Here is a 13052-nt window from a genome sequence, read left to right as displayed (position 1 = left end):
TTAAAAGCAACTTTTAAAAATGAAAACAAATGCACCAGATGAGCAAACACAACCACCACAATTATGCAATACCTTCTGCTTAAGTGTTGAAACATATCCGTCTTTTCCAAGCAGATCCAGTAGGCAGGATGTTGTACACAGAACTCCTAGGCAGAGGGTCAGGATTCACTGTGCTTCTTGCATAGCACTGGGAGTCCACTAAAAAAGCTTCATCTCACAAACAAGGTCGCTAATGTTCTGGTAATTTCTTCCTTAAAATTCAGCTTCAATGGAGACGGGGTCAATAGCACTTTTCCCCAACCCCCCCCCCCCCCCCCCCCCCCCCCCCCCCCCCCCCCCCCCCCCCCCCCTGCTCCCCCCACCCCTCCACTAAGGACCAATGAGGGTAATCCTTGGACCCAAGAACATTTGTCATGTCAATTAAGAATTAAAGTTCACACCAGTATTTTCTCAGTATATCCCCAATATCCCTAATCATTTCAGAAAATAAGGTTAATAGTACACGGAGTCCAGGATCCTGCCTGTACACATAATAGTACTTTAGCTCACAGAAGGGAAGACAGAAGGAAAACGCAATGAAACTTGTAGTTGAACCTTTGGGAATGAGGTGGAAGGGATAAGTATCCCTAAGGTTGGGTATTGAGGTTCCATATAGGAGAACGAATAATGATACAGCTCCTACCAATCCCTTCCTCCTTCCATCTCACAGCTAGTGGCAAAATAGAATTCTATTCCTCTCTGCCTACCCATGTATCTCAAGCCTTTTCATAAGGAGTTCCTTTAGCTATTTAATTGACCGCATACAATATGCGCTAGGGTTTTCCTGCTACTGCAGCAGAACTTTCAAGAAGCAATTAGGTTTTCCAAAAACCAGTTAAAAGCACCAGAAACAGACCACCAAATGATGCTCAGAAGTTTGCAAGCTACTTCCACCAGCTTATATTCAGTCTGACTTGTATAGTTACAACCTTACATTTTCTGGCAGATGTTACAGAAGTGACGAGCATCTTTTGCTCAATTCAACACAGAATCATTCTGCCATTAATTTGAGTGCCACATTCAGGTACAACTACACTCAGTCCTTTTTGGTCTCATACTCCCTCACTATCTCTGACCCCACAAATGTTATGTTTTGGGAAAGGAACCTTATGAGGGTATAATTTTTCAGCCTCTAAATAATGACCAGTAAATGCAACAGGTCATATGGTGGAGACAAACATATGTAAAACAGCACAAGTCTCTTGGAGGAGCATCATTGCAACCATCTTCATCTAGATCAGAATAATCCATAAGTAAGTGAACTGGGACCTATTCAGGAATTTAAATAAAGTCTTCCGGACCTTTCAGCCTCCGATCACGTTCAAAAGCCCAATGTAGGGGGGTGTGACACCCATTTAGTTAGGCTTGCCACGCTGAAAACTGGTGCTCAGTGGCAAATACATCCATCTAGCCATGTCCTACGAATAAAAAATGTGTACGGTACTTGGGGAACTTTTGTCTTTCATGCAAGGCTTCCGAAACAGCATACATGACGATATGTGGATAAGTTTCTAACAGCATCTAGAGAAATCCTTATGGGATCTGGGATACACAAGAAGGGATCTACAGAGAACTTCTTTGCACGAGGTACCAGAATAGGCAGCAGTAATTCATTTGGCTGCTAGATTTGTATGAAAATGAAGGTTGTTGGGATCAACTAAGTCAAAAACACACAGAAATATGAACTCTTCTTATGTTGCCGTAAGAAAAGAAATAAATATTTCACTCGTGAGCAGGTTAAAGATAGCAGGATATTAAAGAGAAATTTAATAACTAGGATTAAGGACATTTGTATTATCAGCTGGAAAACGTCAACCATCAGTTTCTTTTCAATCCAAAAGATTTACTTCTACAGTACATCAAATGCACAGAAAAGCATATTACAAAAGTGGTACCCCTTAAAAACTTGCTTACCTACTTTTGGCCGCCTACCCCAGACAGGTCGCAGAGGCCCAGGCCATACTTCATTTAGGTTAAAGGTACCCTTGATCCCCCAGTCTCTGCATTACGGAATAAAAATGATCTATAAGATTAACCAACCATAGCTAAATCTCTTGAAAAAAATATTAATTTCTGCAATCCACTTTGCTACACTATAAAATCTATAATATATGAATGTGAAAACTATACTCCATACCTCAGTGTTTCCAAAAGGGAGCCCTCCAGGTGAAATTTACTTGCACTTGAAAGGTTTTTCACATTTACTTTTGATGATCTGAATTCAGACCCCTTGGCATATTAATGAATAGGAAATTGAGTTGGCAATGCAAAGGACAACCTACAATTTCTTCAGAAATATCTGTTTCGACTTAAATGAATTTTGTTCGTGAATTCAATCCCACATTTCTTCTTAAATCCTATGCAATAACAGAATATGTTTCTTTGGAGCTTTGCGGCTGCTAAAAACAAATTAACTTTGATATGTACAAATACAAATAATGTGTCCATGTTTTTATAGCTTGGACTGAAAGTAGACCAATTATTGTGCCTCCATATAGGACAAGCTAACAAACTGCTAAACACATTCTCTCTACACAGAGAAACACCAGTTTTAATAAGTGCAAAGTGTCAGAGAACTGCAAGGGATATTTTTAAATCAAATGCATCAGAAGTGAAATGATGATAAAATAAAACAAACAAGGGAATAATGGAAACAATAAAAAACAGCATATTGGTCCATACAGTAGAGGCTGTATAACAGAAAAACTTGTTGAAGGCCCTACTGGATGCACATTTCATAAATTACATTTACGACAAATCTAGTTACGCAACAGCTTAGCGAGCCATCCATATTCCCAATAAGACAGATCACCAATCATAACAAGGGGAAATCAAAGAGCAATAAGCAGATAAAAATGTTGTTACGAACAAAATATCATATACCAGGGCAATAATACAAACGTTACTATGAAAAAGTAGGCGTAGACTAAAGCAGATGGAAACTAGAAGAGTTTAAAGCGACACTGGCTGAGCATCCATAAATCCTAGTTTTAACAAAAAACTGGATAATGCCAATTCACATGCCATGTATTAATCAGGTTACAGTTTTCAAAGTGGGTTAGGGAGTCATTAGGTTTCATGGGTTTCCTGAGGGAAATCATTCAACAAAATGGCAGAGCCAAATATGGACCTCATTTATGTTCCTTTGTATCCCTACGTAATCCAGAAAGTCAGGGCTGAAAATCCATACAGTGAACATTTGTGATCATGCTGTGGCACCATATTAGTCAAAGTTAAGGCGTCGTGTATCTGCTGGCGGTATACTACTCCACACACTGATTATTTGCAGGAGATGCCGTCTGGTCTACTGCTGTTTATTCCATTTTGGAGGATAGATGACTTTGAAAGATCAGTCACATAGTTGATTACAAGATGGTCGAGTTTATTATGTCTTATCAAGATGAATAGGCTAGCATGATGATGGTTTAAGTCTTCCATAGTTCAAAACTTTTTGATGTACATTGCACTCCAAGAAGCCCATGGTAAATGTTGAAAATCCAGTTGCGGTATGTCACTACTGCTGCAGTTTGGAGAAATAAGAAAGTTCAGGGCAGGGACATTCAGGTGACTGATTTTAATTCCTGTTCCTGATATTTAAAACAACATCTTTGAAGCATATTTGCATTGTTTAGGTGGGTTCTTCTAGTGTGTCTATGGATGCAGATACTGCTTGGCAGGGTATTGGGGTGTCACAGTAATGATAGAGCTCATGCTTTAGGCTAATACACAATCAACCGCAAAAGACACATTTAAACTCCTTCAGATAAAGTCGCAATGATATATGTCAGATATCTATGTTATAAGGCACAAGTGCCAGCTCCTGGTGGGCAACCTTTTCTTCTAGTATTTGAGGCTGTCAGAGGCGATGCTATTTTGAGGTGCAGAGGTAATACTGTCAAACATAGGCACCATAATAACTACATTGGTGATCCCGTAACACTGGCCTAACAGCCCATGGCACAGATTAACCACATGCTACATCAGTCACTTGCAGACCCAGAGCAACAGGTGTGAGCATGGCACTCCAAGGGCCCAGACAACAATAACTAGGCAGAGAGGCACCATGCCTGCAGGAGGCGGGGAGCTGTGAGGTGTCCTGCGCCAACACGTTTTTTTATGATCATACAATCCCACACGGTTGATTCCCATTTCAAATATCTGATAACTCAAACCACTGCCACAACTACAATCTATACTCCTGCTTAGCCACTATATTAAATGAGCAGGAATTCGTATTTCTTAATTGACACATTCGAATATTTTATTAGCAAAATAGTTATTTCTTCCTAAACAATCTAATTAGTTAGCTTCCATTAAAGTCATTATTACAGTAAACACAATATACACCTCAACTCGCAGTGATTGACCAAACCGTTTAAATAATGGTACTTACATTTAAACTGAAAGAAATGGCTTTATGTTCATTGACTTTGAAAGGATGATTAAAGAAAGGTCGCGCTTCTTCTTCTTCATCATCGGAAACATGAGGCTTGTTCACAACCTCATCATCTTCCTTGCTTTGAGCAATCTGTTTACATTTCTTTACAAAATAAAAAGAATGCAGATTAAGCATCTACATTGTACATGCAAGGATTATGCAACTGAGACTGTTAATTCTTTACAACAGTTGACATCTAAATGGAACGAAGAATGGTCCAGCTTGCTAAGGATATACAATTAATACTATTTATACATGTATATGGGGCACGCAAACAGATTTTCTGTACTCTAAGAAGCTCCTCTGACATTTTGAATAGGTTCCTTTAGGGAATTCTAGAGACCGGACGTTAGAAGAAGTGAAAACATTTTTATTTTTTAAAGTAGTTGTTCATTTGACAGAGAGCTCTACTAATGTCTCAGATTAAGGATGAGGAATATGGTTTATGAATTCAAAGAAGACCGAGCCGGCGGAGAAACAGTAGGTTTTCCTTCTCCATTATGGGCTCTTCTTTAATATTCATAAACAATAGCAAGCTACAAAGGTGAACGTGGAGACAAATTTAAGAGTCTAAATCTATTGATCGGTTTTAAACAGAAATGTCTCATTCCTGGAGTAATAGACATCATTTAGCAACTGTGTGCCTCAATCTCAAGGCGGCTGCTATGCAAATATTGGGTCATCGATCATTTCTCAAGTGTGCAGCAGAGGCTACTTTACCTTTTGTGGAATTAACCACAGCTTACCATTAAGACAGTCATTGGCTTTTTGATAACCGGTGAAAGCACAGGCTACAATCAACTGACTGTGGATCATTATAAAAACACAAAACCAGTTTTGATAGACCTGTTATTCACAACTTGTGTGCTTAGTGCTAATTTTATGCAGAAAATACTGCAGGGCTAGTAAAGTCTAAAGTAATTTTTCATTCAGGTGCTCTTGAAAAGGAAGCTAATGTGAAATGTACATTTATTTCTGGGTGGATGGGCTGGTTAGTTAATAAGAAAAATGTTAAGAGGTTTTCCAGTATTGGTATATTTCATAGATTCACGTGTGTGTAATATCCCAGTTGTCGAGGAAGTCTCATGGTAGACACAGTTAGCAGAACATTGTCAAACATACAGAACAACTAATCAGAGCAAACCTCAGTCAGGTCACTAAGCTCAAATTTTTATAGTACTAGTGTAGAATGATTTTATGTTAGAAGTGTGCCCGAGTTGGGGGAACTATTTCAACAAGAAGGGGGTTTGCCCTCTTACTCCACATGCACATGGGCAATATGAACAGCAAAGAACAAAAGATAGTGCGGCGGAATTAATCTAACTGAATAAACAATTTTAGAACCGGCAGGAAACTTAATTTAATCCTTCAGTGGAGAACTTATTCTCTTTGAACCATTTATCTTGTTAAAGAAAAACTCAGTTGGGGGGGGGGGGGGAACGGCGGGTCGCAAGTGAATTTATGAAAGATACCAATACTGGAAAACTTCAGTTACAGGAAGTACCTTTTCTCATATATTATTGGATCTTTAATAGACTCAGGTGGGTGAATCAGAATAGCAAGAAGTAAATGAACAATTAACCGCATCGCTGCGGCGGCTTTTCCCGCTGTGTGCTGCAGATTGCAAAAACCCGCGTTACATGACGAGCTCAGCTCGTCATCAGCATACGAGCGCCGTAGCTGATGACGAGCTGAGCTCGTCATCAGCATCGAAGGGGTTAATAATATGCAGTGGTAGTAGGTTAAAGGAGATAAAGCAGTTATCTTACTTGAATAATGACACCGGACTGCTAGTCCCACAGCAAATCTCTTTGCGACATTGGATCTAAGCAGTAGTGTTGCGTTATGTGTCTATTCTTCCAGGCTGCTGCTTTGCATATGTCCAGTATGGATACACCAGCAGAGGGGGCTGTAAACGTAGATACACTTCTTGTCAAATGGGGGTGAACAGTACCTTGAAATGGCGGGCCTGCTTCTTTATGACGGAACACTATCGCCAAAGACACCCATTGAGCTAAACTCTATTTTGATTAAGGATGACCTATCTGTGGGTCAACATAAGCCAAGAGTAATTGGCCAGACTTCCTTATTTGTTTGGATATTAAAAGAGGTTTACAATTTTACATGGAAAAACTAGAGTATGGAATGTTCTCTCTGCTGAATTAAGGTCATTTGGAGAAAAAGTCTTTAGAACCCCTGGTTCATACTGCTAAAAGTCTGATGATACCATCAGTGTAAAATGCAGGTTAGTTCTTAGGATAACCTTATCTTATCAAAATTGGAGGAATTGTTCCTTAATAGTAAAAGCTTGAATTTCGCTAACCTAGCTAACATGAGGGCTAAAGGGAGGCCTATTTTCCATGAGATGTACTTCAGTTCCTCCCTATATCTTGGCTCAAAGGCTTCTCCATTAGTGGAGATCAAAATATATTTAGTAGCCTTGATGGAGGCGGGTGTCTTCTCGGTGGGTAGACCCTGAAGAGGCCTTTAAGAAATTCCTGACTGAGCCGGTTAGACCAAAGGGATGGTTTGTTCCATGTTCTCTTGAAGCAAGAAATAAAGCCCAAATATACTCTAACTGAAGCATGAGTGAGGCCAGACTTTGACAGGTGCATAAGATATGGTAATATTTGTTAAGGGTGAAAATCTATTAAATGTAATTTCTTTTGAGCACACAGTGCGCGCAAAATGCTTTCATTTTGCAGTCTACGTCTTATTGGTGGACCCTTCTATTGCTCAAGGTAGTATTTCTCTACAAGCTTATGAAATGCCTAATAACTAGAATCCATTATATTTAGGAGCCATGATGACAAATTCAGAGAGCGAGGGTCTGAATGGAGAATTTGCTTGTTGGATAGATACAGTAGGTTTGTCTTCCAATCACATTTGTTGCTTTTCCGAGAGAAGTTGCTCTGCAAACCAGTATAGTCTTGGCAATCACTAATTACGAAGTCCAGTTCCCACAGCCTTTCCAGGGCTTTATCTTCCTTTATGACAACTGTGAGAAGTTGGCCTGATACAAGGTGATCACTAGAACTAGTGAGCATCATATATCAGTCCAAACAACCCTTATGGTGATTGGTTGTAAGTCAACCTTATAGACCAGCTATCCTAATGGTAGCATGGACAAAGCAGTCTTAGGCTAAACTCTTTTGGCATGTGAAGCCAGCTGTTTTACCACATATAGCCCCTTGAATACCAAATGAAAGGACACCACACAGGTAGTTATGAAAATAAACAAGATATTTATTAACTAACATACACCTCTGAACTCTTTATGAGATCAGAGGGCTAAGCACATGACAAGACTCTTAAGAAAAATACGTTAAGTTGCACAAATTACAATGGTGCCCTAGGGGCACGGCAAACCATATACTAAGTAAATGGTATAAGGAAATCGATAGAAGGAATGGAGCTGTCCAGAGGCTGTAGGATCGCTGGGACTACACTATCCTAACCTGAGGTAAGTAATGCACAAGTTACTACTTGTGTAACGATATATCTGTAAGAGACATTAGTTAGTGATCGATTCCTTACCTTAGAATATCCCCAGGCGTCAGACTGGATCCGGAAATTTTTGCGTAGCAGTACCCTTGCGCGTCAGTCGTCGGCATCGTGGGCGCCGTGATGACGTCGTCGGAGTACTTAGACGCCGCCTCCGCGTGCTGACGTCAGTTCTTAGACACAGCTTTTCCGCGCCAGAAGCGCTGAGCCATGTTAAAAACCAACACTGGTGCCATTGAAACTAGGGCCCTCAAAGGGGATGACCTTAACCCTAGATATCGGTTCGCAGAACGGGGAGGATGGGTGGGTCGGTAAGGAATCTATCACTAACTAATGTCTCTTACAGATATATCGTTACACAAGTAGTAACTTGTGCATCTGAAAGAGACACGTTAGTGATAGATTCCTTACCTTAGAATAGATACCCCAGCAATACCAAGCCCGGTGGTGGGTCTGCGAACCAATAATCACACCAGAAAGTCCTGGAGGACGGAACTGCCAAAGAAGCCATCCCTCCGGACTGGACTGTCCAGGCAATAGTGTCTTGCAAACGTGTGCAGCGAGGCCCACGTAGCTGCCTGGCAACTGTCCTGCAAGGGCACTCCCCGGCCCAGGGCAGTTGTTGTCGCCGTGGCTCGGGTGGAGTGAGCCCGCAATCCAACAGGGGGCTCCTTTCTAGCCAAGGAGTAGCATGCCTGGATACACAAGATGATCCTTTGGGAGATGGTCCTCTTATGTACCGCCTTCCCCTTCTTAGCACCCACGTAGCCAACAAAGAGTTGGTCATCCACCCGGAACTGGCGTGTGCGATCCAAGTAGAATGAGAGCGCATGTTTTGGGTCCAGACGGTGGAGCTGCTCTTCCTCCAGGAAAGATGGCTTTGTACGCAACACAACCTTGTCCGGACGGACAGAAAGGAAAGGAGGAGTACAAGAGAGGGCCTGGAGCTCACTCACTCTCCTGGCAGAGGTGATGGCAACCAGAAAAGCAGTCTTCAGTGTAAGAAGGCGGAGAGGACAGTTGTGAAGTGGCTCAAAGGGAGCGCACAACAAAAATGTAAGTACAAGGTTCAAGTCCCACTGAGGCATCACAAACGGAACAGGTGGAAATGTGTGTGTGATGCCTTTTAGGAATCGATTTACAATAGGGGACTTGAACAAAGATGGTTGATCAGGCAGCCTTAAGAAGGCTGAAAGGGCAGAAAGATAGCCCTTGATAGTGCCCAGAGCAGAGCCCTGCTGGGCAAGAGAAAGAAGGAAGAGAAGAACCTCAGAAAGAGGGGCAGAGAGAGGGTCCACAGCCTTTGCTGTGCACCATGCCACAAATCTGTTCCACCTGCAGGCGTATACCGACTTTGTGGAGGGACGCCTGGCTGCCAGAATGATGTTACAGACTTCAGGAGGCAAGTCAAATGGCCTCAACTGTCGCCGCTCAATCTCCAAGCATGGAGGTGGAGACTGGACAGGTTGGGGTGGAGGACCGTCCCCTGCTGCTGCGACAGAAGGTCCTCCTGAAGAGGCAGACGAACCGGGGAATCGACTGACATACTGAGTAGCTCAGGATACCAGTACCTTCGTGCCCAGTCCGGAGCCACAAGGATGACTTGGGCCCGGTCGCGCTTGATCTTCTTCAGCACTCTGGGCAGAAGTGGTATAGGCGGAAAGGCGTACAACAGACCGCAACTCCACTCGCGACGAAAAGCGTCTCCGACCGAGTGCCGCCTTGGAAATTCCAACGCGCATAACTGATGACATTGCGCGTTCTCTTTGGTGGCGAATAGATCTAACCAAGGCTCTCCCCATTGCAGAAAGAGGCCTTGCGCCACGTCAGAGTTCAGACGCCATTCGTGATCCATCATGCACCGGCGGCTGAGTTTGTCCGCCCTGGCGTTCAGAGAACCTGCCAGGTGTTGAACCACCAGGGTCACGCCCTGATGTTCCAGCCATTGCCAGAGGCGCAGAGCCTCCTGGCAGAGGGTTCACGACCCCACCCCGCCCTGTTTGTTGCAGTACCACATGGCGGTGGTGTTGTCCGTGAACACCTGCACTACACTCCCTCGAACAGAGGGGAGGAATGCCTTCAGTGCTAGACGAATCGCCCGCAGCTCCAAAAGGTTGATATGGAGCCGGGACTCCGCCGGAGACCAGAGGCCTCTGATCTCCGCCTCTCCCATGTGGCCTCCCCAGCCCTGGAGGGACGCGTCCGTCACAACTACGTGCTCCGGTTGGGGAAGGGAGAGGGATCTGCCGCTGACCCAATCGCGGTCCGTGAGCCACCACTGCAGCTGTCTCGCAGTGCCCTCCGAGATCAGGACGTAGTCGGACAGGTTGCCCTGATGCTGGGCCCACTGAAACTTCAGGTCCCACTGCAGAGCCCACATCCGCCACCTGGCATGATGCACCAGAAGGATGCAGGAGGCCATCAGCCCCAGAAGCCGCAGCGTCAACCTGACCGAGATCCGGGATAACGGCTGAAAGATGGGAATCAGAGCCTGAATATCCCGGACCCGCTGTTCGGGCGGATAAACCCGAAACCGCGCCGAGTCTAGAACCGCTCCGATGAAGAGGAGCTTCTGAGAGGGGCACAGGTGTGACTTCGGCACATTGATGGAGAACCCCAGCTGGTGCAGGAGGTCTGCCGTCGTCTGGAGGTGGCTGACTACTGTCTGGGGCGAGCCCGCCTTCAACAACCAGTCATCGAGGTAGGGGAAGACTGAAACCCCTAACCTGCGTAGATGAGCTGCGACCACCGCCATCACCTTTGTGAACACCCGTGGGGCGCTTGTAAGGCCGAAGGGGAGCACAGTGTACTGAAAGTGCTCGTGGCCAAACGTGAACCGCAGGTAGCGCCGGTGGGCCGGCAGGACGGGGATGTGGAAATAAGCGTCCTGCAAGTCCAACGCTACCATCCAGTCTCCTGGGTCCAGGGCAGCTAAGACCTGAGCCAGTGTCAGCATCTTTAACGTCTCCTTCCAGAGGAAGCCGTTGACGTTCCGTAGGTCAAAGATAGGGCGTAGGCCCCCTTTGCCCTTCTTGGGTACCAGAAAGTAGTGGGAGTAGCAACCACACCCTACTTCTGGCCCAGGAACGCGCTCGATGGCCCCCTTGGCCAAGAGGGACATAACTTCCTCCTGCAGAAGTTGCAAATGATCCCCCGATACACGGTGGTTCTGCGTTGGCATGGCTAGAGGAGTCGCCTCGAAGGGGAGGGAGTAGCCTCTTCGGACGATCTGCAGCACCCACCTGTTCGACGTGACAGTGCGCCAGTGGAGGAGGTGATGGCGAACCCTGCCACCCACTGGCATCACATGGGCCTGAAAGCACGGACTAGTAGGGTTTTGAGGCGGATGCTGGGGGGGAAGGTGTGGACTGACCTCGCCGTTGTCCCCGACTGCCGCCGCGGCGGTTTCCATGGCCGCCACCGCGTTGGGTATTACCCTGCGGAGCGTGGCTGGCAGCACGTGTGGTTACACCCCTTCCGTGGCCACGAAAGGAGTGAAAGGCAGCCGATTGCTGGCGTGGGGCCAAGCGGCCCAAGGACTTGGCCGTAGCCCTGGAGTGCTTAAAACGCTCAAGCGCATGGTCTGCCTTGTCGTCAAAAAGGCGATGGCCATCAAACGGCATGTCCATCAGTGTGTTCTGGACATCGGCTGAGAAATTGGCTGACCTCAACCAGGCGTGGTGTCTGACCGCCACCGTCGTTGCCATCGCTCTACCCTGTGAGTCGGTGGTATCCAGTCCACACCGGATAAAATATCTGGCTGCATCCCGAACCTCCAACGGACACTCTGGCAGCACTTCTGCGACCGTATCCCAAAGAGAGTGGGTGTAGCGGCCCAAGAGGCATGCAGTGTTGGAAGACCGCAGTCCCAGACTAAGGGAGAAGATCTTTTTGCCATACTGCTCATACCTCTTGGTTTCCCTGTCCAGCGGAGCCGACGGGAATGCGGTCTGGGAGTTGGAGGCCTGGATGACCAGACTCTCAGGGGTGGGGTGGGTGGACAGGAAACATGGGTCACCCGGTGCCGGGCGGTGGCGTCTGGCCACGTTCCTATCTACGGGCGAACTCGTAGCAGGCTTGGACCAAGTGCCCAAAAGAACGTCAGTTAAGGACTCGTTAAAGGGCAGCAGAGGCTCGGCTGAGCATGACTGCGGCTTAAGGACCTCGGTGAGGAGGTTAGTCCTCACGGCCGCGTCGGGGAGCTCAAGGCCCAAGGCCTTGGCTGCCCTCATCAACACCACACTATAGGTTGCCCCCTCCTCCGTAGCCAAGCTAGGAAGGGAGACAAAGCCAGTGTCAGGCGAAGTGTCTAAACCACTGGCTTCCCCAAGTTCACCTGCCCAGTCCTCATAAGACTGGCATTCACGTGCCAGAGGGTCCTCGGACCCCTCCCAATCCTCCTCATCACCCATCACCTGGTACTCAGGGTCAGCAAAGGATGGGGCCGGTTCATGGAAAGTGAACTCACCGAACGGCGTCTGAATCGGCACCAAGCTGCGCCGTTTCGGTGCCGGAACCGTGTTGAGGGAGGCGTCGAGGACGGCGCCGGGGGTGACACCTGTGGGGTCGGCACCGGGGAGGTCGTTAAGACCACCGGCGACGACTCGGATCCAAAACCGGATCCAGCGGGGCCCGAAGGCGCCGGCGGAGCCGAAGCATCCGACGGCGTTGGGGCCGAAGCCCCCAACCCGCTAGGACCCCCAGACGGGACCGCTGGGCCCGAAGGCGCTGCGGAACCCGTCGGGGGAGAGAGGGACCTCATGGCCATGAGGAACCGCTCGATCTCCCCCGGCTTCACGTTAGGCCCAGGGACTGGAGGGTATGAGGCCAAACGCGACGCCTGCGACTCCGGAGCCGCGTGGGCGGTGCCACCTGAACCCCAGGCCGCGTCGCGAGGAGTCGGAAGAGCGATGACGTCTCTTCGACTTCTTGTGCTTACCTGACGACTTCGACCCTGAGGAGTGATGTCGACTCCCAGAGCTATGATGGCTCCGCTCCCGCGACCGGTCCCCCGACCTCCGTCCGGACCGGGACACCTCTCGGCGCGGGGCCGACTGCCGGAGTTCAAGTC

At 47.0% G+C, this 13052-nt stretch overlaps 1 protein-coding gene across 6 annotated transcripts in view; it reads right to left on the bottom strand.

Annotated features, from left to right (window-relative positions):
- The window catches only part of SON (SON DNA and RNA binding protein), a 614305-nt gene that overhangs the window by 405815 nt on the left and 195438 nt on the right, over positions 1 to 13052 (bottom strand). For all 6 annotated transcript variants that reach the window (XR_015299365.1, XR_015299366.1, XM_086935336.1 and 3 more), the window contains one exon: positions 4433 to 4579. Coding sequence is in view for 4 of the 6 variants with exons in the window: in XM_086935336.1 (XP_086791462.1) it covers positions 4433 to 4579 (147 nt within the window). In the remaining 2 variants the exon portion in view is untranslated. The remainder of the gene's footprint in view (positions 1 to 4432; positions 4580 to 13052) is intronic.

Source organism: Lissotriton vulgaris, chromosome 8 (genome assembly GCF_964263255.1).
Source record: "Lissotriton vulgaris chromosome 8, aLisVul1.2, whole genome shotgun sequence".
NCBI classification, from domain to species: Eukaryota; Metazoa; Chordata; class Amphibia; order Caudata; family Salamandridae; genus Lissotriton; species Lissotriton vulgaris.
The sequence above is the reverse complement of the archived record's forward strand: the minus strand, read 5'-3'. Positions and strand labels throughout refer to the sequence as shown.